Source organism: Coturnix japonica, chromosome 38 (assembly GCF_054131305.1).
Source record: "Coturnix japonica strain WE chromosome 38, WE-NBRP24, whole genome shotgun sequence".
NCBI lineage: Eukaryota > Metazoa > Chordata > Aves > Galliformes > Phasianidae > Coturnix > Coturnix japonica.
Genome location: NC_140700.1, coordinates 4,891,162 through 4,913,766, shown reverse-complemented (window position 1 = coordinate 4,913,766; position 22,605 = coordinate 4,891,162). Strand labels below are relative to the sequence as shown.

General features: G+C 41.9%; 1 protein-coding gene across 6 annotated transcripts; it reads left to right on the top strand.

Moving 5' to 3' along the window:
- The first annotated feature begins 932 nt into the window (after window positions 1–932).
- NGF (nerve growth factor) lies at window positions 933–16,773 on the top strand. 6 transcript variants are annotated; one of them, XM_015885385.3, is made up of 5 exons: window positions 1,076–1,269; window positions 11,895–11,966; window positions 12,660–12,799; window positions 15,143–15,331; window positions 15,877–16,773. In XM_015885385.3, exons 4-5 carry the CDS (start codon window positions 15,182–15,184, stop codon window positions 16,606–16,608), a joined length of 882 nt encoding a protein of 293 aa, XP_015740871.1. In that variant the 5' UTR covers window positions 1,076–1,269; window positions 11,895–11,966; window positions 12,660–12,799; window positions 15,143–15,181; the 3' UTR covers window positions 16,609–16,773. The 6 variants fall into 6 exon arrangements, with proteins under 6 accessions (XP_085383377.1, XP_015740873.1, XP_015740869.1 ...); XM_015885383.3 differs by lacking the exon at window positions 11,895–11,966 and having other exon boundaries at window positions 1,005–1,269; XM_085527249.1 differs by lacking the exon at window positions 11,895–11,966 and having other exon boundaries at window positions 1,111–1,269; window positions 15,940–16,773.
- The last annotated feature ends 5,832 nt before the right edge of the window (window positions 16,774–22,605 follow it).

The following is a 22,605-nucleotide window of genomic DNA, read 5'->3' as shown; positions in this document are numbered from 1 at the left end:
TCTAAGCTTAATAAGATATGAAGATCAGCTTGGTACATGTTCAAAGAGCAACACATGTGGCAAATAAGAAACACTATGATCTCCAAGCTGGTTTTTCCCTCTTGCTCCACACCTTTATGTGTTATCTTCCACATGTTGGTGTTTTTTCCCCTTGACCAAAAGATCATAGGGATGAGTCTCAGGATGGCTGCCCTCTTCTGGGTGGAATGGAAAGATGTTTATTATTGCCACACTGAGAAAATGCAGCGCTCTTATTTTCCGGGGGGGATAACGTAATGATTTTTGTTGCTCCTCTGTGCAATCACAAAAGTTAAATGGTGATGGAATGAGAATGGTGAGATCCCAGGTGGCCGCTTTGCAGTTCCCAGTGTAGGCAGCCAACTGCCTGTGGCTTTTCTTTATCTTCTATAGTTCTCCACTTTTGTGTTCCTTCTGTTGTTTATCAGTGCTTAAAACGCACCATTGTTTCCTTGCTGCATGTACTTAATCCCCCTTCATAAAAAATAATGGAAAACATTTCCCTATCTCTTTGCTGCTTAAGGTAAGCATGTTAAACACCGAATATTATGGCTGGAAGGGATTTTACATAATCTTTTCCTCTGCCCCAAGTCAGGATCAAATATTTCTTTGCTACTCTTGAGCTGCGTTTGGCTGAGCCCTGTTAAAGAGGGCCAATAGTGGGGATTTCTGCAGGCAACTCAGTGCACTGCTTCCCCAGTTAACTATTAGCATTCCTTCAGGTTTGTTTGTCGACAGATGACATGAGTGAAGGGCTCCAGAGATTAATTTCAAAAAGACCCATTAATTACAGAGCTCGGAGTTTGTTTAATTGGAGTGCAGGGATTAAGATGCAAAGTAGAAATGCTGGAGACCTAAGAAAAGAATCCCTTAAAGAGAGTGTCAGCTCTTGACAGTGGAACCAGGAAGTCAGAGGCTTTTCTTGCTATTATGCATGCACAGTCATACAACCAGTGCATGCTTTCAAACTTTCACTGCACATCTGTCCATCACTGCACGGGTTCGGCACCAAGCCAGCAGCAGAATTCCTACGAGTCTGTGCAGCTCCCACACGTTTACAGCACTAGGACCCTGAGGGAGCTTGATTTCTGTGAGTCAGTGCAGCTAGCTGAGCCCTGAGAGCAGTGAATGAGGCTGGGAAGGCAGAGGGAATGTGAATGGCTCTTCTGGCTTGGGAAAGTATCCGCAGACTGGGGTGCTACAGACTACAAAACAGCCTGGACAGCCTTCCAGATTCCCGTCCCCTCTAAGGTGAGTGACCACGCAGCAGCAGTTTTCACAAAGCGAGTTGTGTGGGATTGAACGAGTTGTGGAAGTTTGGGATCTTCAGCATCAGCCGATGTGTTTTCTGCTGTGCACTGATTTTTTTGCACTCTCTTGATGAGGAGCGTTCTTGAAATACAGAGTGTTCCTTGCTTAGAAACCCCTTTTGCTCAGGATAATGTTGGTCTAGTGAAGCTGAGGATCGTATCCGCTAATGCATGTTAAATTGCCTGCATGTCTGGGACGTGTTCATAGAGCTTTTGTGCTTAAATTCAAAGCTTGAAACAAATCTTTTGTAAGACCAGTTTAACCTTAGAGGAAGGTGATTATTCTCCTTGTGGTTTTATCCAGGTAAATGAAAATGTAGTTCTACTTGCATGGCACTGTAGTTACTTCTACGTGGAAATCTTTATTGCTTTAGTTATGAATATAAGGCTGTTTTTCTTTTCTTTTATGGCAATTCTATTGAAGGTAACACTTTCCCCACCACCACCCCTAATATAAATAGCAATTCTGGTGGTAAATCAAAGCATGAATGGCCCAAGGCAGAAACCTTCCAGCCATAGGGACGGCTGTAGGTTACACCATCTATATCCTCTGAGATGTCCACTTGAAAAAGCTTACGAACTGCCTGCTGCTTTGACAGAGCAGAACTGACAGTGCCTATTGATTTGGACTGGGTGCTAACGCTGTTCTGTCTGGTGCATCAGTCAGAGGCAAAAATGGGGATCCCAGTCACAGGGAGGAGAAGAATTTGTGTGCTGGGAACAAAAAGTGCTTCAGTTGCTTTCTTCACTTTAAATTTCCCTTATATGCTGAGGGAGTTTTAAAGAAACAGGGGAAGTGAATGTGCTTGTCAGGCTGGTTTTTCCAAGCTGCCTCAACTTCAAAGTTATGTTGTAGCTATAGGACAAATCATTGAGGGGTGTTTTCAAGCCTTTCAGTGCTACAATAACGCCTTTTTCATACTTTTTGTTTTGTTTTTGCAAAGCCAAAGTAAAATGTGACAACTATCAGCAAAAAGATAGGCAGGAAGTGAACTTGCCAGTAAGTTCATGTGGTCTTTGCACTTCTGAGTTGTTCAGATATTATGGAACACGGGCATTTGTTAAAGCCTGGAAGTGACCCTGACAGCGACCATCTCATGTTTGTCTGACAGTCAGAAGGTTACAATACTGCAGTGGTGGGGTGAAGAACCAGTAGAATAAGGAAGATTTGTCCCTGAAAGACATTATAGAGGAGTTGTTTTCTAATAGATCTCAGCTAGATCTGGAGAGGAACTCATTCTGATGAATGTGTGCAGCATAGTAATGGTCATGTCACATCTTGACTGGTCCCAGCCCCTCACCCTGAAGGGATGCATCAGTCTGACAAAAATGATAGCAAAGAAAGTAACAGTGGCTTAATTTATCTCCCTCTTAGCAAAGCAGTGTCCATTTTCTCAATCAAAAGCTCAAATTATCTTTTCAGATGTCTTCATTTAAATTCAGTGGAAAATCGCAATTAGCACAAAGGATCGTTCTAACCCACATGCTGAGTAGTTATTATATAGAATGATAAGTTAGCATTTTGCAGCCATTATGTAGACTAATTCAAACACCATATCAGTAAAGAAATACCTTAAAATACATATAAAGGTTAGCACTTTTCAGGGCAAAATGCCCTTCTTTAGTGGGATAAACAGAACAGGGTCAGAACACATTTAAGAGCTGGATCACTTCCATCCATAGAATAAATTACTGCTCCATGACTTTGGGCACAGAGAAATGTTCCTTTAAGTGTAAATCCCATGAATTGCTTTCAGAATGGTAGTTCTGCCAGTTCCTAAGAAGAAATGTTGCTGTTAAAAATAAAAGGTGAATAAAATTAATGCTTCATTCCAGAAGAGTTAATATCCCAGCACCAAAAGTTAATGTTTGGTGGGTTTAGAAATGTGTCTTTTAAGTCTTAGTCTGATAAAAAGCTATTGAAACCCAGAACCTATCAAATGGGCTGCAGCAATGGTGACCTCTGCAGGCAACTACCCCATCACCAACAGGAGTTTAAAGGGCTTATTCAGAAACAAATAGTGAAATAAAACATCTTTTAGATAAGCTGATATGCTTGGAGGAATGCAAGGTAACATCTCTTCCAGCACAACTTGGTGAAAGGTGCATGTAATGATACTTCTGCTTCTATTTCATAGTAGAAAGGCAGTTCTCCCCCTTTTGAATTTAATTGGCACATGCTCATACAAGCCAGTGTGTTTAAAAGTGTTTCTATGATTGAGAGAGCTCCTGCTTTGGGATGGATGGATGTCCTATGGGATGTGTGTGGCTGTATGATGCCTTTTTTACAGCTCTGCTGAATTAATTACACCAAAAAATACATGGCCAAGCAAAGCAAGAGCCTTTTTGCTTATGCCAAGAGATGGTAGTACCTATTAGAGTGATTTATGTGTTCTATCTGCCAGATTCCACTAACATTAAAGCTATTTATGCATTATAAATGGTGGCAGGAAAGATTCATTCTTTTGATACAAGCCTAAACTATGCCCAGTATATAGATATATAGCATATAGATCCTGAATATCGCTTGTGGTTCTCATCATTATCCACATTTCAGAAAGAGGATAAAGTAAAACAAGAAAACATGCGACTGTGTTGGTGGAGAGCTGTAAAGTCACCAAAGCTGGCAAGAGTTGACTGCAACAGCTTACAAGTCAGCATGTCTCCAAGTGCATTAGGTCCAACTGAAGCACACCCAAGGACACCCCACTATGCAGATGCTTTCATGTGTTCAGTTGGATGGAGAGTACTTGATTACTTACAGGCATAATGCCTGGGTGGTTAGATTCATTCAAATGATGTTTAAATTACACCATCACTGTACAGCAGGAGAAAACACACAAAGTACTGTTCGGTATTTGGAGTTTGCATGCAGTTGTTAAAATGAAAATTACCATATTAGGAAGAAATTCTTTGCAGAAAGAGTGTTGAGGCAGTGGCACAGCTGCCCAGGAAGGTGGTAGGGCCATCATCCTTGGAGGTGTTCAAGGGCTGTGGGGATGTGGCACTGAAGGATGCAGTTATGGCCATGATAGGGATGGGCTGACAGTTGGACATGGTGATCTCAGGTCTTCTCCAACCATAATGATTCTATGGTTCTACATGCACACAGTCATTGGGCTGTACCCATGTGCTCCATACATACATGAACAAGACTTCAGTGGATTACTGAAACCCAAAATGAAAATGCCTTTATGGTGTGTTTGGAAATAACACACCAGGTGACTTTACTGCTAAGCTTCTGTAGCATTCAATTTTTGGTGCCACTGAGCAATGAATAGAACACGTTTGACTCTTCCTTGCCTTCGAGGCAATAATTGCTTGCTAGTAAAGTCTCTTTTTTTTTTTTCTTAGCTCTTGCATTTACAGTAATGCTTTGAGATTTTACAGTGTGGTAGTTCGCAGTATCAGAAGATCCAAATCAATATCAGATTCCCATCCCCTACTGCTGGGAACAGTTGTATCGCATGAACTTGGCTTTCACATTTCATTGTACTATCCTTCCAAAGAAAATATTGCACAGATATTTCATGCACACAGCAAAAATCCTGGCCTGGATTTCAGTGCTCTTCCCTCAGTCTGACAGGAATCTCTACCATTATTTTCTGAACAAAACCTTGGCCACTTTCATACCATACCTGCAGTAACCAGGAAGCTTTGATGTACATCCTGAATTAGGTTCTTCAGTCATAGACCATTACATTGGTTCCAAATAAACGCTTCCTGATTCTTACTCTTGACTCCAAAATGAAGTTTCCTATTTCCAAAGGGTGACAACGTGAGAATAAATGATCAGATTGAATTGTTGCATAGTTAAGCTGCCATTGTCAGTGCAAAAGGATCCAAGCACAAAGACAAAAATGTGTAAAACAGAAGAGAAGCTGATTTCTTTCATGTCATTTTTGGCCTCTGTTTACAGAACACTGGCAGGAATATTATCACTCTGCATGTTACGCAGGCAGGAGACTTCCAGGAGTAAAAATGCATGCAATAAATGAACAGCAGTCAGGGTGAACCTGCTTCCTATCACAGCAGGTCATTTATTTGACAATTCTCTGTTTGCTGAATGTGGTTTTGTTTGTCTAAGGATGATGGTTGAGGTTTTTTCCTCCTATTTTAATCAGTTCACATCTTTCTCTCTGTGTTGTAAGGGAATAGAGACAGATCTTTTTGTGGTCTGGTTTATTGACTTGCTTTGCTTGTCTTTATTTTGTTATTGATACAACTGTATTCAGTCCAGGCCATTAAAAAAGAATGTCGGAAAATGTTGTAATGGAAATTAACCAGGTACCTCATTGCTGTGCATTACTCTGATTATGACATGTTTAACAGCTCTATCTCATAGAATATCTGTTTTTTCCATTTTGAAATATATCTTTTTAATTCTGGAAGCCTTTATGGCTTTGGTGACTCAGGTATTAAACACCGCTTGTTCACAAAGGCATTTCTCTGCCCCGCGGTGAACAACACAGCCTGCACTTTCTGAAATGCATCATTTCCTGCCCAGTATTTCATGATCCTTTTGAGATATTGTGTAGCAGCCCCAGCTCTGCAAGGTGTTTATGCAGCCACATGAACAGCTCTGTTGAACTATGTCAAGAAAAGCCCACAGTTCTGATGAACGCAACTGATCAGTGCAGCTCTGCTGGAATGTTATCATTGCAATGATTATATTAAGGCCTTTAGGAAGGGTCACCAGGGCCCATCTCCAGGGGGTCGGTAGGCTGAGTTAACTGCAAACTGCTTTTTCACTGCAGCTATCAATTTCTTTTAATTCTATTTTGTCTTAACCCGAATGCTGTTCTTAGGAGGGCTGAGCATAAAGGTAGAGAGAGAAAAAGTATTTCTGGTTTATGTTACCTGGTGTAGAAAGACTGAAAAATTAGTATTATAAACAGAATGAAACTTGGTGGGTATTTAATACGTAGTTCATAAAAGGCCCAGTGGGAATTGGGAGTGAGAATTTATATTGCTTTCTACGTTCTCATATGGGGAAGCTCTGTATTGCCTGGAGAATTAATATGGCATGGACTTAACGTATTAAGACACGCAGCTCAGGAAACAGTTCTGAAGTCTGGAGAAGAGCTCTGACAGAACCCTTTACCCTTTCTCCTGTTTCTTTGAGCTCTATAACACTTTTCTCCCATCAATGCCATCATTCAACAAACTATAAAAGCCAAATAAGAGATCCTCCATTTCTGGTGTTTATGTTGGGTGAAGCCTTGTTGGCATGAGATGAATTCATCACCTTACGCCAGCGGAAAAATGTAAAAGTAGTTATTGCTTACACTGTAATATCTTATCTAAGGCTCTCGCACCTCATTTGCACAGTCTGTGCTGTGTAATAGAGCTGGATGAAGAAGATGCTGAATTCCAGGTGTATGATTTGCAGCCAGATGTCTGTGTTGTAATGTTTATCATTATGTGGCTGCTAACTAAAGATTAATACTGTATCATATCGTGGAGGTTACAGGATGATTATGGATACATTTACTGTGATATGGTGTTAAGGTGTTATTTGTGCTTGGAATTTCCAATATTATCAATGGGATGGAATAGCTTCACATGACAAGTATCCAATATTTTACGTCAATGCAAGCAGGCAGTAAAATTGTGAAGCCATGTGAGTGCAAGAAACAAGATGACTCATTTACAGATGTGCTGATGATAAATTCTTCATCACTGCACATAACCTGGGGCATCAGGAACTAGACTAATGTTCAGATAACCACTGTTTTTCCAAATGGATGAGCTCTTGCCAAAAATTGACAGGAACTTTCTTCAGCTCCTGTTTGAAACTCTTTCTGCTGGATATAAGAAACAAAACCCACAGAAATAGCCTTTTGGGATTGAATCCTCTAGAAAACAACTACTGAACTTAACTGACTTAACTCCAAACTACCCCGTTTCCATTCCAGGTGGGATTTTTGCTGCTAGTCGTAATATCTGCAAGAGCTGCAGTAGGTTGAGATGATCTTCTAAAAGCTTCTAAAATTGTGCTGCCTTCTGTGAGTCGGTATCAGGGATCTCTGCCACTTATCTGTCCCAGAGACAAGGCAGCATTGCAGCACTGTAGGGAAAGAAGAATGTGAAAGGGCAAGTGCTGTGTTCCAGTCCCTTAATCTGTACGCTGCAGTGTAACATAATGTAGGCTTGTGAAAGGGGTAATAAATTTCTACCAGCATCCCCTCCAACTGGAAATCTTCTAATTGTTTTCCCAGCAAATAGAAGCTTTCAGGAATGGATTAACTGTGTGATTGAGAGACAAAAATCCCCACTTTCCATTTTATCAAAAAATTCATGGTTGATATTTTGAAGCATTTGACTGAACTCAGTCACTGGGTCTTGATTACAGTCTAGCATTTCCTTCTGCGTAGGCTGATCCATAGGGAATGCCATTCATTCCAGTGCTGAAGTAGAGCAGGATGACTCAGATGATTAATCAGCTTTACTTTTTCTTATTAAGAAGCAAATATTTGACTTCCCCATCTGCTAAAGTGATGACTGTCAAGCTCATGTTATAACACACATCGTTTTGGTCACCCTTGACTCATGTGCTAAGAGAGGGAAAGTAAACTTGTAACCTATGATCTGTTATACAACTGCAGGATTAATGAACACAAATAGCAGCAGTGTTGCTTGTGTTTTCTGTTTGACTTACAGTCCTTGTCATCTGGGGCCTGCCTTGTTGCTTTCTGATCAATATTTGTCCCTAGTTTGGAATCAACCTTAAGCTCATGGTTTATGGGTTCTGACAGTGGTTGTGCATCAGCTGGTAGACAAGCAGCCACTGATACCAGTATTTTGCCAAATCACTTCCTAAGCTGGAAATGAGAGTAAAATCTACAGATGAACTGTGCCTCTAATCTTCAGTTCAAACATTTGCTGAATTTATGATGTTAACAATTCAGTTAAAGATTCTCCTTGTTAAAAAATATCATCATAATTAACCATAGAGCTTTTTCCCCCCCTCCCTTTCACTAATAGGTAAATTACAACAGAAATGCAGCCAGTGTGCAAAGTCTGTGATCGCTGTAATGAACCAAGCAAACAAATTTCAATTGGAGGCACAATGATTTTGGACAGACAAACCATCACTCTCCCAGCTCCCAACTAAGTAGGTCTCTCTGCATGGAAAGGCTGCCAGCTATGGGGAACAGTTTAGAAAGTTAATGACATTAAGAATGGGATTCATTGGCGATTGTAATTCTAACTTCACTAAGCATTGCCAGAGGCATGACATGAAGAAACAAGTACTATTTCAAGCTGACTGCAAAGCCAAGGGACAGATTAGCATCTGTTGGAATCGGCTACAGTTGAGATTCTTATTTATCCTTGAACGTCACAAGACTTCAGAATGCCTAAAATGATTATTTTAACATTATTTTCACAAATCTCTGAATTCTTTTCCTAAATTTAAAACAACCTTTCCCTACGGTTCTGCTGCATGCTCTCAAATAAGTGGGTGTGAAGTAACTCACAGTTAAGGCAGGGGAAGAGGCAGCTCTTTCAAATTACTCATTGTCAGACTTAACCTTTTATGTCAAAGAGGAGCAGGGAGCAGTTCTGTTGCTGTCCTTAGCATAGTCAGTACAGCCTCCAGGCTGCTGATTTTTCACATCCAGGCTATGTTGCTGTGGACTTTGTTTCTGCTTTATCCCTCTCTATCTTTACTAATAAGATTAAGCCTTTGTCCACATTCTTCTAATTAAAATGCCATAATTCTGGGATGAGATTTCAGGCCTACTTTTAGCATAGTAATCGGGTATTATCAGTGTAACTGCGAGTTCAAGTTACCACTTTTTTCATATGAAAGTCTGCAGAAAGTCTGCACTTTGCATGCGGGCCAAAGCATATACTCCTTACAAAGCATTATGTTACGAGTTGTCTGAATATAACTCATTATCCACAGCGATTAGAATAGCAGGCTTCGTTCTGTAGTAGAGGCATCAACAACATCCAAATGCTGCAGCTTAGCTGCAGTGCTGCTCACGTTTGATTAAGTGATCGATTGATCATTTAATTGATCTACTCAATAGTTTGACATCTTATCAATGGAAGATGCTCAATAGTGTGTACTCGATTCTGTTATTATTTCTCTACTATCTCAGAAGTTTCTAAATGATCACAGGATGTTGTGTTGAGGGATGTGATTTAGTGAGAATTATTGGTGTTTGCTTGGCCTGGATGATCTGTAGGTCTTTTCCAACAAGATTTTTTATGAAGGGTGAGCAGCTCAGCAGTGGTACAACATACATTTGAAGTTTCTCTCAACCTCAGCCCTCTTTGCTGCCTCCTTCCTATGTTCTGACTTAACAATTCAGCTTCCCTTTGATATCTCCATAATTCCCACCAAAATACATTTGATGCTTTTAATGAGTATTAATGTATTGGGAGATAAGATGAAATTCCTTTTTGAGATAAAGAATGAACGGAACAGGACAGCCTGAAACACGCAGCTATTAAACGTCAAGAAGATCATCGCTATCACTTCTAGATATTGTTTGTGCTGACATGATGTTCTTTTCCAAGTCCCAAGGAAGGTCCCTAGATCCAAGGATCCAGAGAAACATTACAGGTTATAGAGTCCATCTTTGAGAATCTGAGCATGACAGACCAGCGACTTTATTTTCTTCATTTCTGGAGTCCCTGCACTTTATGCATTACTCTACAAGGCATTTTCTATATCTAAACATCTCATTTGTTTCATATGTGTTTGCATAGTGGTAGAAAAATGAAGAAAGATTAAAAAAAAAAAAGCTTGAATTATTATTATTATTTTTTAAAGCTAGTATCACTCTTAAAATTCAGCTGGTTCTTATTAACAAAGGTTTGGACAAGAATCAGGATTTACATTCCCTTCTGAATAGCTGGAATAAGATCATTAGTTGGAAAAGCTTACTGGCCCTTGAAGACGTATTTTTCTGCTGTAACTACTTTTGGCTGTAAGATGGGATCCTAATGTTGTAGTCTGATTACCCTTTACTTTCTCTTTCCAGATGAATTCCAGTTTGATACTGGAAGTTTCATTAAAAAAAAAGAAAAGAAAGTCTGAAATTCCTGTTCTTTCATGTGGTAGAACACCACTTCTAGTTCTCTGGACTTCTTGTATTTGCTGAATATCAGTTTGTTGTTTTATGCATGGTATAATTTTGTCAAAGCAAATTTGTGCATGTTCATCACTGTGCAAATGGTCAGTCTGTCACAAAAAGAGCTGCATCCCATTGCAAGTTGAGCTCTGTGTGTCCTGTGCAAGAATCTTCTTGTTGTGCCCTTCTGTTAAGAGTCTCCAATGTCTACTGCAAGAATCCAGCACCTGTTGCTGTAGGCTGCATCTCCCCTATTGGGGGTAGCTTCATTTGGAATGAATGGCTTGTCAAAGAAGCTGGGAAGTTGATGGGCAACAGACTTGGTTTGTTTCCTGGGGCTGAAGTCTGTATAGAAATCAAAAGGAACTGTGCTCCTTTGTTCCACTGCTGCTGGTTGAGGTTTGGGGATGAACAGAACTGGGGTTTTAGGAGCCCTTAGTGGTGCTCTGAAATCATCCCTTGAAGTCAGGCTCAGACAGGCACAGGGAGGATGTCATCTCAAGGCTGCTGCTTTGCAGAGGCATTAGCAATGGAAATATTTGGGTACCAGTTTAGGAGGAGTGACAAAATTAGGACAGAAACGTGATGGGCTATTAAGCTTCCTTGTTATTCTCATTGCCCAGACTAAGGTTGTTGTCCACCCTGTGATGACGATGATTGTGGTGACACAATGTATGATCCCTGCTGCAGGGCAGCATTTTTCTCAGTCTGCTGCTCTCCCTAGAAATACTCAAAGGAGCATTTCGGTACTGGAGGCCTTCAGAACAAGAGGAAGTGCATGAGACACAGGTAATTTCCAACTGGCTCTTCAGCATACATAAACCTCTTAGTTACAGGATGAGTCACTGTAGATGTAATAGAGGAATTAAGTCTCGAATTCATTAAAAATTCCCATTTTCTTGCTCATCAACTCAGAGCAGAGACTAAGGAGTAGGAATGAAGTGTTTTCTTTAATTGTGTAACCTTGAATGTATGTAAATTCTGAAGCAAGACATTAGTGGGATATTATATTCATCTTTGGGACGGGTAGGTACAGAGGGATGGTGTATAGATGCTGTCTTCAGCATCATTTGAATAACACTGCCTGATTTACTGGATTCTGCCACAGCTGGCAATCCGGGAAGAAGACAGCAAAAGAACTTAAAAAAAACACAACCTTCTGAAAATAAACTCTTTTGTGGTTAAATAACCAGCCAGTTGGAGCTGAAGCTGTGTTTTCTTAGGGTGGCAGAACAGTAGGAAAAGCTGCTGGATTATTTTTGGCAGTGGTCACTATTTTAGATCTACCATTACCGAACTAACAGAGTACACTGAAAGGGTTATTGCTTTATTAGTATGTTATTCCAAAAGACGTAGCATACATTGCTACACAAAGCAATGCAATGAGCACATCACACGAGCTTGGGAGGTCTCAGATTTATGAGAACTGGATATCCTGTGTGATGTCTCATATGCACTCTTTATTTCTTTCCATCAGAACTATCCTGTAGATATTATAAATGCCTGTGTGGTCCTGGCAGACCTGCTTCAGGTGGCTCTACTTGAGCAGGTGGGTTGATCAGATGGAGGGAAGGATTAGATTGGATACTGGGGAAGTTCTTCATAGAGGGCAATGAGGTCTGTCCAGCTGCCCTGGAGGTGTTCAGGGCCAGGTTGGATGGGCCCTGGGCTGGTGACAGATATGGAGGTTGGTGGCCCTGCATGTGGTGGGGATTTGGAACTCAGTGATCCCTGGGGCCCCTTCCAACCCAAGCCATTCTATGAGATGGCCTCTGGAGGTGCCTTCCAACCTAAACCATCCAGTGGTTTTGTCTCTGGTTTTGAGTGATTACTGACAACATGCGGTCTCATCACTTGTAACCAGAATTGCCTTCAAGATGAAGATGGGAGGTTTGAATACTCATTTGTCCATACCTGTTATGCAAACTGAGCTACATTAGCAAGTATTGCTTTGTTTATGCTGCATTACTCCTGCTTACAGTGAGCCTGTAAGATGCCTGAGAGGGATTGGGGACAGTGGATAATTAAGAAGGGTCTTGTAAAGGAGCTGAATAAGGTATCTTGTCTTACAGTCATGCTGCTTGTGAAAGACAAGATTGGCACTTTAGACAATTACCAGTGAAAAAGGCACAGCTCAGAGAGTTGAGAGTGGATTTGTCCCTGTACTCCTGCAATGCAGTAGGGAAGGGTACTGAAATCATGTATTTGCTGGCTATTTACTGAAACATACTTTTAATTCTAGCTGAACACTGAGTAAGCAACTCCCAGACTGAACTACGCAGCCAACGTGGCCCGATGGCATGCTGCAGCCAACCCCAGCTCAGCATCTGGATGAAATAAAGACCTTCCTCAGGAGCAGCTTTTTGTGCAATATACTCAGAGGTAAGGACAGAACACATAGAGGAACCATGAAACCTTGAATTACCAGCATCACACAGCAGTCCAAACATCTTTACCAGGGGAAGAGTTTGTATGAGAGCAGGTAGCAAGAGATCTGATGAACAAATGAGGGAAGGATTAAAAAGCAATTGATCTGTCTTCTGAAAAGAGAAGATAAGGGCAGGTTGCATTTAATACTCTTATTTTTTGGAAATGCTTAATTCTTTGACATATTAAATAAGCTGCATCACTGTTATCTTCTAGCTAGCTATTGTTTGGCCAATAGGGGAGCTCCCACGTACCCCTTCCCATATTCTGCCTCCAGACAGGCCCTTTGTGGAAAATGATTTCTTACAATGAGAGATAATTGAGTTAGAAGTCACAGGGCTCATTAAATATCCTCCGCTTTCGTACAGCGGTTGTGTTTGTGGTATTGAAAGGATTGTGGTAACAGTCATAGCCCACATCACAAAGGCTGCAGTGCCAGCACTGGTACTGATGTGCATCTCCATGGAAGCTCAGGTGGCTGCACTGGGTGGGAACTGTGAACACTTTGCAAAGAGCACCATGGAGGAGTCCAGTAGGTAAATACAGAATGAAGTTAGAAACAACTCCCTAAAACAGCCTGTAAAATACCTCCACATCAGCAAGAGTCACAGTCCCAACAGTCTTAAGGCATGCCCTAAAATGTTAATTCTTCTGCTGGCATTGTCAGTGAGACTAATCCACTTTTTGAAGCTGTTTTCTTAATTATTTTCTACTAATGTAATAATAAAAGATTCAGTTTGGAATCTTCAGGAAAATACCACATATCCCAGATACATTTGCTTGCGTCTGGGCCACGATCCCATAGAATGCTTTGCCAGAAGGACAGGAAATACAAAGAAAGATGTAAAATATGCAACCTAAGAAGCTCAGAGAAAAAAAGTATGGCAGAAAATCAGGACAGAGCTCTTTGCTGGCATTGCTATGCCTCCATTCTATACAAGGGGATAATAATAACGGGTATTATGCATAAACACGATAGGCTGAGGCTGTTCTGGCATGTCTGAATTGCGCCTGGAGTTTGTTCTGCAAACCTTTTCCATTAACATTTCTGTTGGAAAAGCGAACTTTTTAGAGATGCAGTGACCCATCTGATTTCAATTTGGCTGCTGAACGAGGGGTTACTCTTTGAATTGTGCATAGCCAAGCTATTGAGCTACACCTAGTTCTATTTCCTTGTGCAGATGATGATGGCTGCTCAAGTAGGAGCAGCATGTGAGCAAGCAGCGACCCACAGCCTTCTTTTATGTAAATTAAAGTAGCTGGAACAGTAAGGACTTCCTCTGTGAGAGGCATTGGACTCCTAACCATTCTATCATCCCTAATTCTTCCAGTCCAAAGGAAGAATATCATCCCCATGATGCAGAGACTTGTAGCATCTCTTTAGTCTATTTGGCTTGTCCTGCTGGTTTCTTAAGCCCTGCGCACAAATACAGCCACAGCTGTTTATTTCATTGAGATAAGAAGTACCCACACAGGACTGTGGTACATATCAGGGCTCTGCATTTTCTACAGTGCATCCTAGTAAAGACAAAGCTTTAGTGCTGCTTCAAACTTTGCTTAGAGAAAGCTGAGCAGGAAGGGGTGAAGTCAGTGACTGAAGTCAACAGTGACTGACCCAAACCCAGAAAAACATCAGGACATGCTGGGAAATCACAGTGGAATTGCAGAGCCTGATTCTTCTTCTTGAAAAGCCCTGTTTGTCCAGTGGGTGTGAGGCTGCCTGCTGGCTGGACGCTGCAATTCAGGGCCAGCTGAGGCATGTCATGCAAACAGAGCACCAAGACAAGGGAGGAGCCTGTATTGATAGGGTTTTATTTATTATTATTTTTTTCCTGTTTACATCCTGTCTGTACCTAATGGTTCTTCACAGAGGAACACAATGCCAGCCCTTCGCTGCAATCTCAGATGGTGTTTTCAGTGCCTCTGCTGATGATTTGTTCCCTAGCATATGGCTGATTTAGTCAACACATGGCAGTTACCTAATAAAGTATTACTGCTGCTGGTGTTCCAGCATAATATTGTTCTTAGAGATATTTTAGATATTTGTCCCACATTTTTCCACACCCAAACAGATGTGCACATTCTCCAGGCTACAGGAATACTAGCACTCACTTTGGGTCTGCTATACAGGGACATTTGTGCAACTTCTTGCTCGTGGCACTGAGAAGAGGACGGTGTGTTCCTCTGTGCCCAGTACTGTGACCATAATGGTTTTAGCTATGCTCTACCTTAGATACCAACCAGAAATAGCCTGTCACCCATGGTGCTCCTATGTAATACCCATATTTGTCCTAATAGGCAGCCTGAACTTGGACAAATCCCATCTGCCCTTGTGACATGAGATGTCTGAGCTCTTCTGGGAAGGAGCGTGGGCTTTATCTGCCCCAAATCAGCAATGTGGTGCGTCCCGAAAGGGCAGGTGGGATAGATGGAGGCTGCTGGAGGCTGCTGAGCCAGCCAGAGTGCTGGGGCCTGTTCACATGGCAGGTAAGTGTGGCTGGGAGTGTGTGCTAATGGCTGGATTCAGGGGGTTCCCCCACTTCCACAAATACCAGCTTGGTGGTCCCCACCCTCACCCAAAGGACAGCCTTGCAGACAGATGAACTAAACAGAGAGCTATTTTAACCAAGGTCCTATTTCTACACTTGCTCCTCTGCAGGGTATTTGCAGCCAAAAGACCAGTGCTGGCCAAAAAGGTTATTGCAAAAATCACCAGAGATTTTACTCCTGGGAACATGCTGTCGCCATATGGTCTCCGCATTAATAATACCAAACAAGTGCTTCATAGTGTTCTAATAACAAATACCAGAGGAATTAATAATAATCTAGCTATTATTTTCTAATGTTCTCACTTTATGAACAACTTTTATACTGTCTGAATGAGCTCTTCTGGAAGATCAACATCTGGTACCCACATGAGATCCTGATGAAATCTGTATGGTCCTGGGTATCTTACACATTTATTGCCAGCAAACGCCATCTGTTTCTGCCAGCGTGGCTTACAGTAATACTGCATTTCTCTTTTGTTCTAGGTGCATAGCGTTATGTCCATGCTGTACTACACTCTGATTATAGCTTTTTTGATCGGCACACAGGCAGCTCCAAAGTCAGAGGACAATGGTCCACTGGAGTATCCTGCAGAACACTCCTTACCCCCTACACAACAGAGTAACGGACAGCACATTTCCAAGGCAGCCCCACAGACAACCCACGGCCACTTTGCTTGGATGCCAGATGGAACGGAAGATTTAAATATTGCCATGGACCAAAACTTCTTCAAGAAGAAGCGTTTCAGGTCTTCTCGGGTCCTGTTCAGCACACAGCCGCCTCCAGTGTCAAGGAAAGGGCAGAGTATGGGATTTCTCAGCAGTGCAGCCTCTCTCAACAGGACTGCCAGGACCAAGAGGACTGCGCATCCCGTATTGCACCGGGGAGAGTTCTCAGTGTGTGACAGTGTCAGTATGTGGGTCGGGGACAAAACCACAGCCACTGACATCAAAGGCAAAGAGGTGACCGTGTTGGGAGAGGTCAACATTAACAACAATGTTTTTAAGCAGTACTTTTTCGAGACCAAGTGCAGGGACCCTCGGCCGGTGTCCAGCGGGTGCCGAGGGATCGACGCGAAGCATTGGAACTCGTACTGCACCACAACACACACCTTCGTCAAAGCACTGACCATGGAGGGCAAGCAAGCAGCATGGAGGTTTATCCGGATTGACACAGCCTGTGTGTGTGTGCTCAGCAGGAAATCGGGGAGACCCTGAGACAGAGCTGAACCCTGCACCAACATCCTCCTACCCCCCTACCTCAGCCTGTAAATTATTTTAAGTTAAAAAACAAAACAACAAAAAAAGGACTGCATGGTGTATTTATAGTTTATACAATACAAAAAGAACCTCATTATTTATTAAACTCTTTTGGAAACCTTTTGTGTTTTGCAATTCATTGACTCTTCAAAAGGTGTTCACCTTTGTCATAGTGCAGCTCTGTGTGTTTCTTAGGGCTGCTGAACAGTCTTTGCTCACCATTCCACAGCAGCAGAAATGCTTTTGCAGCCTTTACACATACCCCTCTCTTCCACAACACTTTCCATCACGTAACCTGTCAGCTTAATAACACAAATAAGCTGAAATGTTTTGACCAGTTACCAAGAAGATGAAAAAAGTCTTTTCTAAACTTGCCTCTGGTTCTGCTAATTATCCATACGGGTATTATTCTTATTATGTTCTTATTAATCACATCAGTGAACTCCTGGTAGGAAACACAGATCTTCATGATGCCAGATATGTTTCTAAGCAAGGCTCGTAGTGCATCTGTTACAAACTGGCACAATGTTTTCACTGCAAAAGTGATCCATTCTCAATTATTTTTGAGTATTTATCTGCATATGAGCAGAATCCAGGTGTATGTAGCTTTTAATTGCAAGTACAGCTCATTGCTCATGAGCTCTATTAGATTGACGGGGTCGTAAATGTAAAGCAAAATATGTAAGTAAAAAATCTTGATGTAGTCAATAATTAAACAGTAGGAATGATCTCAAGGGGCTCTTCTGGCAATGAGGCATTGACGTAGAAGCAAATGTTTTTGTGCATGATTTAAAAACACGTCTGTGTTTTAGCAAGGAGCCCCAAAACAAACCCTGTGCTCATCATTTCTCTGCTTTGAAGAACGCTGGTTTCGGGAAGCAGTAGTGGAGCCCGAGGTCCATGCTGGGTGTTGCAGTCATTACTCAATGGATAAAGCTGCATTTTCTCCCTCACTGTTTCCTTTGGAAGAACAACTGCTATCCATTGTAGAAACTGTTTCAAAACAAACACCATTAGGGTTTTTAGCTTTGTTTCTTCCAAATCCTAGAGGGCACACTTTACTCACACGCTGTTCTTTCCATGATGGAAAAAAAGCAGCCCTAACATTTGCTTCCCCAACCTCAACAGCAAAAGGACAGCAAACCTCCAGAGAAAATGTGCTGCTGTAAAACAGTGTTGGTGTGACATAGAAGGTGACGGTATAGAGCCCATTCCAGACAACCACTGGTGCGCCTCTTTACAGCCTCCTCTAGGAAGTGATTATGGTGTGGGACAGTGATATTCCAGTAAGAATGTTTTGTCCTCTCCAGAACAGCATTTCTGCAATATCTGCATGAATAACCAGTTATCTGAAAGGTCAGGGAGCGGGCAGGATCCTGGCTGCCCTCAGTCCTCCAAATAATGACCCCCTGTTCTGTCGCGGGGGAGGCAATGAAAACTATGCAATACTTTGAGTGTGATCACATAGGCTCTGTCACAATAGCAGGACGTGGTAAACGTGGCAGCCACCTGCCAGTCAGCACAGGAGGGATGGAAGAACAGTGAACAACATTTTGGAGCCAAGAAAACAAACTATTGGAGCAGAGTCATGCCTGTACACTTCCGTGGCCTTAAAGCAGTGGACAGAGGTCATAAATCTGATCTTTGCTGTGAATGACAGCATGATCAGGGAAAAATGAAGCCCTGAAACTGACCCTAAAGTGATCTTGGGAGCTAATGGTCCTTCTGCAGCCCGCTGACTTGCAGCTCCTGTGCTACACCTTCAAGCTCATTCTTGCCATTCAGCCCCTATAATCTGGAGGTCACCTGAGGGACTGAGGTAGGTGAGGGGTGTTGTGGGTGCCGGTGTGTGCCCACCTTGATGATCCTTTAGAGCTGCGACAGGAAATTGTCAAGTTGAGGTGGATTCAGTATGAGAGACTGAAATCCTGCTGCGTCTGCACTGCTGAGTTGATGCCAGAAGCCTGGAGTGCCAGGAGCCCATTCTAACCCTCAGTCTTGCAATCAGGTTACAATCTGTTGAGCCTTGCCCTGATTATATTCATTTCAATTGCAATACAGACAGGAAGTTTTGACACTGACAGAGGAAGAGCCTGGTTACAAAACAGGGGCACGCTTTCTCTGTACAGCCCCTTTCATCATGACACTGATGCATTATCTAATCCCTTATTCAAACATGATTAAGAGAAGCACTGTAGATGCCACACCCTTGGAATAATTTCTTAAGTAAGCAGCATCTTTCACTGGAGCAATTAATACCATTGTCAGAGATCTTTCTTGTAGATATTGGAATCACTGTGTATTGTTCTTTTAGTTTTTCTCTGTCTTCTAGAGGAGTTTCTCAGTCTTCTAGAAAAGTCACTTCTGTCAAGATTGTGGAATCATAGAATGGTTTGGGTTGGAAGGGGCCCCAGGGATCATTGAGTTCCAACCCCCACCACATGCAGGGCCACCAACCTCCAGATCTGGTACCAGCCCAGGGCCCATCCAACCTGGCCTTGAACACCCCCAGGGATGGGGTATCCACAGCCTCTCTGTCAGCTGCTCAGACCTCATTGCTCTCTGTGAAGAACATCCCCAACATCCAATCCAAACCGTCCTTGAGCTTAAACCCATTCCCCTGTCCTGTCACTGTCTACCCTTGTATAAAGCCAATTTGCCAACACTGTAAGAGCTACAAGAGTCATCGGACCTGACATGGCAAGTAAACAGTGGTTTACCCTGATTCTGTTTTTTTAAATGGGGCTGAAAATGAGCACAAACTCATACACAGCTGGCACGTATATATGTATATGTATACGTATATATCACCACAACAATGCCCCAAAATACTATTTCAAAGAATACACACGTTTCTGAAAAAGCCATTTGTTGGTTGTTGTTTTGATTTGTTTTTTATTTGTTTGAAGAAATAAAGTAGCTCTGAGGGTCAGAAATGTTTCTGGGCCGAGTCCAGTTCCTTTCCTGACGTTTTTTTCCCATGACATCCTACCCAGGGTTGTTCAAACGAGCAAACAGTAGTTCTGTGGTTTACCCATACCAGAAAAAAAAGGGAGCTCTGGTACTTTTTTAGCATATATTACTAAAAGGGTTCAAGAGTACCCTCTGTCATGTGGCCGTTCGTAAACATTGCTCTGACCAACAGGGGAAGATTCAGATATTTCTCAGAATGATTTGTTGCCTTCTCATGACAGTTGCAATTTCAGACTGGATTGGATCCAGTGGGAAAATGTTTAGACAAAATACTGCACCAAACAGCGCTGCTGAGAGATGTGCCTGTGCTGAGCCTGTAGCAGAAAGTAAGTTTAAAGGAAGATATTAAACGAAAATACATCATTCTATGACCACGTGTTGCAGGGTAAATGGCCCATTCACTGGCAGTAACACCCCAAAGGGACTTCAGGCATGAAAGGCTGAGCGTCACACAAACATGAAGTCGTTCTCATGGTCTGTAACACAGACACTATAGTCTGATTATTGACAGAGAACAGAAATTAAAAAGGAGGTACATGAGGAGACTAGAAGAGGAAGATCTCTCTTAACCCTTTCATGCAAACCTTCCTCTCCATGAACCCTTAAATTTTGGGTTTAAAGGTCGCTCAGGAAACATTTAGCTAAAAAAAAAACCCAAACCCTTATTGAGCATGCGATGTCAGCTCTGAACACATAGAAAATATCTCTGTGTAGCCAACAATATCCTTACAATCAAATGGAGCCAGCGAAAGTGAGAAGATTCTTGCACAGAAGGCTGGAGGTTGCTCAGTTTGACTCAGCAATGTTGCAGTGGGATATTTTTATACCCCTGGATGAGAAGGAACATACAAACAGTAGAATCTCAGTGGACGCTTAAAAGAATTTAGTTAATCTAATTCAGTAACTAAATTATAGATTTGGCTTTTGGAGATGGTTAATTACATGTGTGACATCCTCACCCTCCAGAATGTAGCATCTTTTTGAGTGACAGGACACTAGAATGGGCTGCCCAGAGGGATGCTAAAGTTTCCTTTTCTAGAGATATTATAAATGAAATTGAAATGGAGCTTGAGGATCCACTGGTTCTATCACAGGTCTGGGAAATGCACACCTGGGAACCACAAATGCACCTCAACAGTGGAAACAAGTCATTAGGAATTACAAGGAAGGACACAGCAATGTGTGTTCAGTTGCATGACACAGACCTACACTTGCAGAAGGCGAAATTGTTGCAGAAGGTAACCAACTAAAAATCCACATAACCTCTTGTGATGTTTCTTGCCATGCAATACATCATTACAATCATCCATTATCATGTTTAGTATATACCACACGTCTTATATCCTGTCGTACCTTTGATACCTCTGCTATTAACCACCTTGAGCTGTATCAGTCGGTATGTGAGGAATGTCAACATATTGTATCAACAAATGATGGTGTTTAATTGACGGGGCAACCTTCTATTTCAGATAATGGTGGGTGCCATTCAGACTGCAGCACAGACCACGCTGTGTGCTGTTAAGAGTTCTGAATGCTGGACCTGAAGGCAGCAAAGGTTCTTGCTGTTCACTACTGCAGAACGTAGTCCACCAATATTGATTATTACATTAATCTTATATCTGACATTTGTTTGGATGTATGATATATACTACTCTTTTCACTCTCCCTTGCTTTAACATTTCATCATCTTCAATATACATGTATCATTGAAGTTTATATTTCAAATGCATACGTCTTCTTGGCCTTTGAAAGTCACCAAGAAACGCTTGACTCCCACAGTGCAGACCCACGTTGTCTGAAGTATATTTGCATGTTATATTAATAGAATTTAGAAGATTGCTCTACAAAATTCCTAAAAGAGAATCAGCCAAAGTTAGACTTGGCATCTGCACAAATCTCAGCCATTTTTTAGAATACTTTGACAACGCTCGTGTTATTGTCTCCCAGTTCATTTTTTCTGCTCATGTATTCCCCAAAGAAGGAAAGAATGGTATTCCTGCTCTCTGAATAAGGACACATCTTTCTCGTTAGAGTGATTTCATTATTTATTTCTCCTTCTCCTTGAGCTGCTGGATACCCAAACTCTTGCTCTTCCACACAAGGGCACAGGAGTCATCCTACTGCTTCCAGCTCAAAGCAATTACAACAAAAATTCTCCAGCAGAGGAGACGCTTCTTTTCAGTTCTTGTCTTGTCAGCTCGATGCTGAAGAGGAAGTCTTCAGAGCTCACAGAAAGTCTGTTAGTTAACTATATATAACCCAGTGACACAGAAGACCTGAGTTCAGTGCTGACATGAGCCATGTTGCAATGCACACTCCCAACTCCACAGGGCACTATTTTGTCTCACACGTGCATCTGCAGACAAAATAAATATGAGACATAGGAGTTACACTCCTATAAAGCTCTCTCTGAAGAAACTCTGCAGTCATTGGAGAACATGTTCATCTTTCTCCATTTGATCTTTTGTGCGACATACTTTTTGTATTACTCCTCACATTTTACTTCCATCTGGTATCAGCTTTTGATTAGAAACTTGTAAGTTGAACTTCAGCAGTTCAATGCAAAGAACTGAGCTGATTCCATTGGTCCATTTTCACCACTGGATCACCTTTACAACTACAGAGCATCAAAACAACATATTGAGTCAGACCAAGGACCAATCCACACAACCACATTCAATTCTAAATCATCTGTGGCACTCTATTACGTGATTCAGGGTGGTGAAAACAAGTTATTAGTTTTAAAAAGAGATAAAGCAATGAAAGTAATGACTCCTGCGAGCAAGCAAGCCACAGACTGGAATAGGAGTGCTGCCATCCATTTTCCATGTATGAGGAAAGAGGAACAATGTCTTGTTGCAGGTGCCAGTTTTGTTCCTTAGGATTCTACTGGGTTCTGCCTGGAAACTGCTAATGAGTTTGGTGCAAAAACACTGGATGGGGCACATGACTTCTCTTCACCATGGGCATATCAATCTAATT

Bases quoted from the DNA above. Each gene is read 5' to 3' on its own strand.
- NGF (XM_015885383.3), top strand. From the start codon at position 15,182: ATGAGATGTCTGAGCTCTTCTGGGAAGGAGCGTGGGCTTTATCTGCCC. The intron at 15,332-15,876 runs GTAAGTGTGGCT...CTTTTGTTCTAG, and splicing joins GGGGCCTGTTCACATGGCAG to GTGCATAGCGTTATGTCCAT.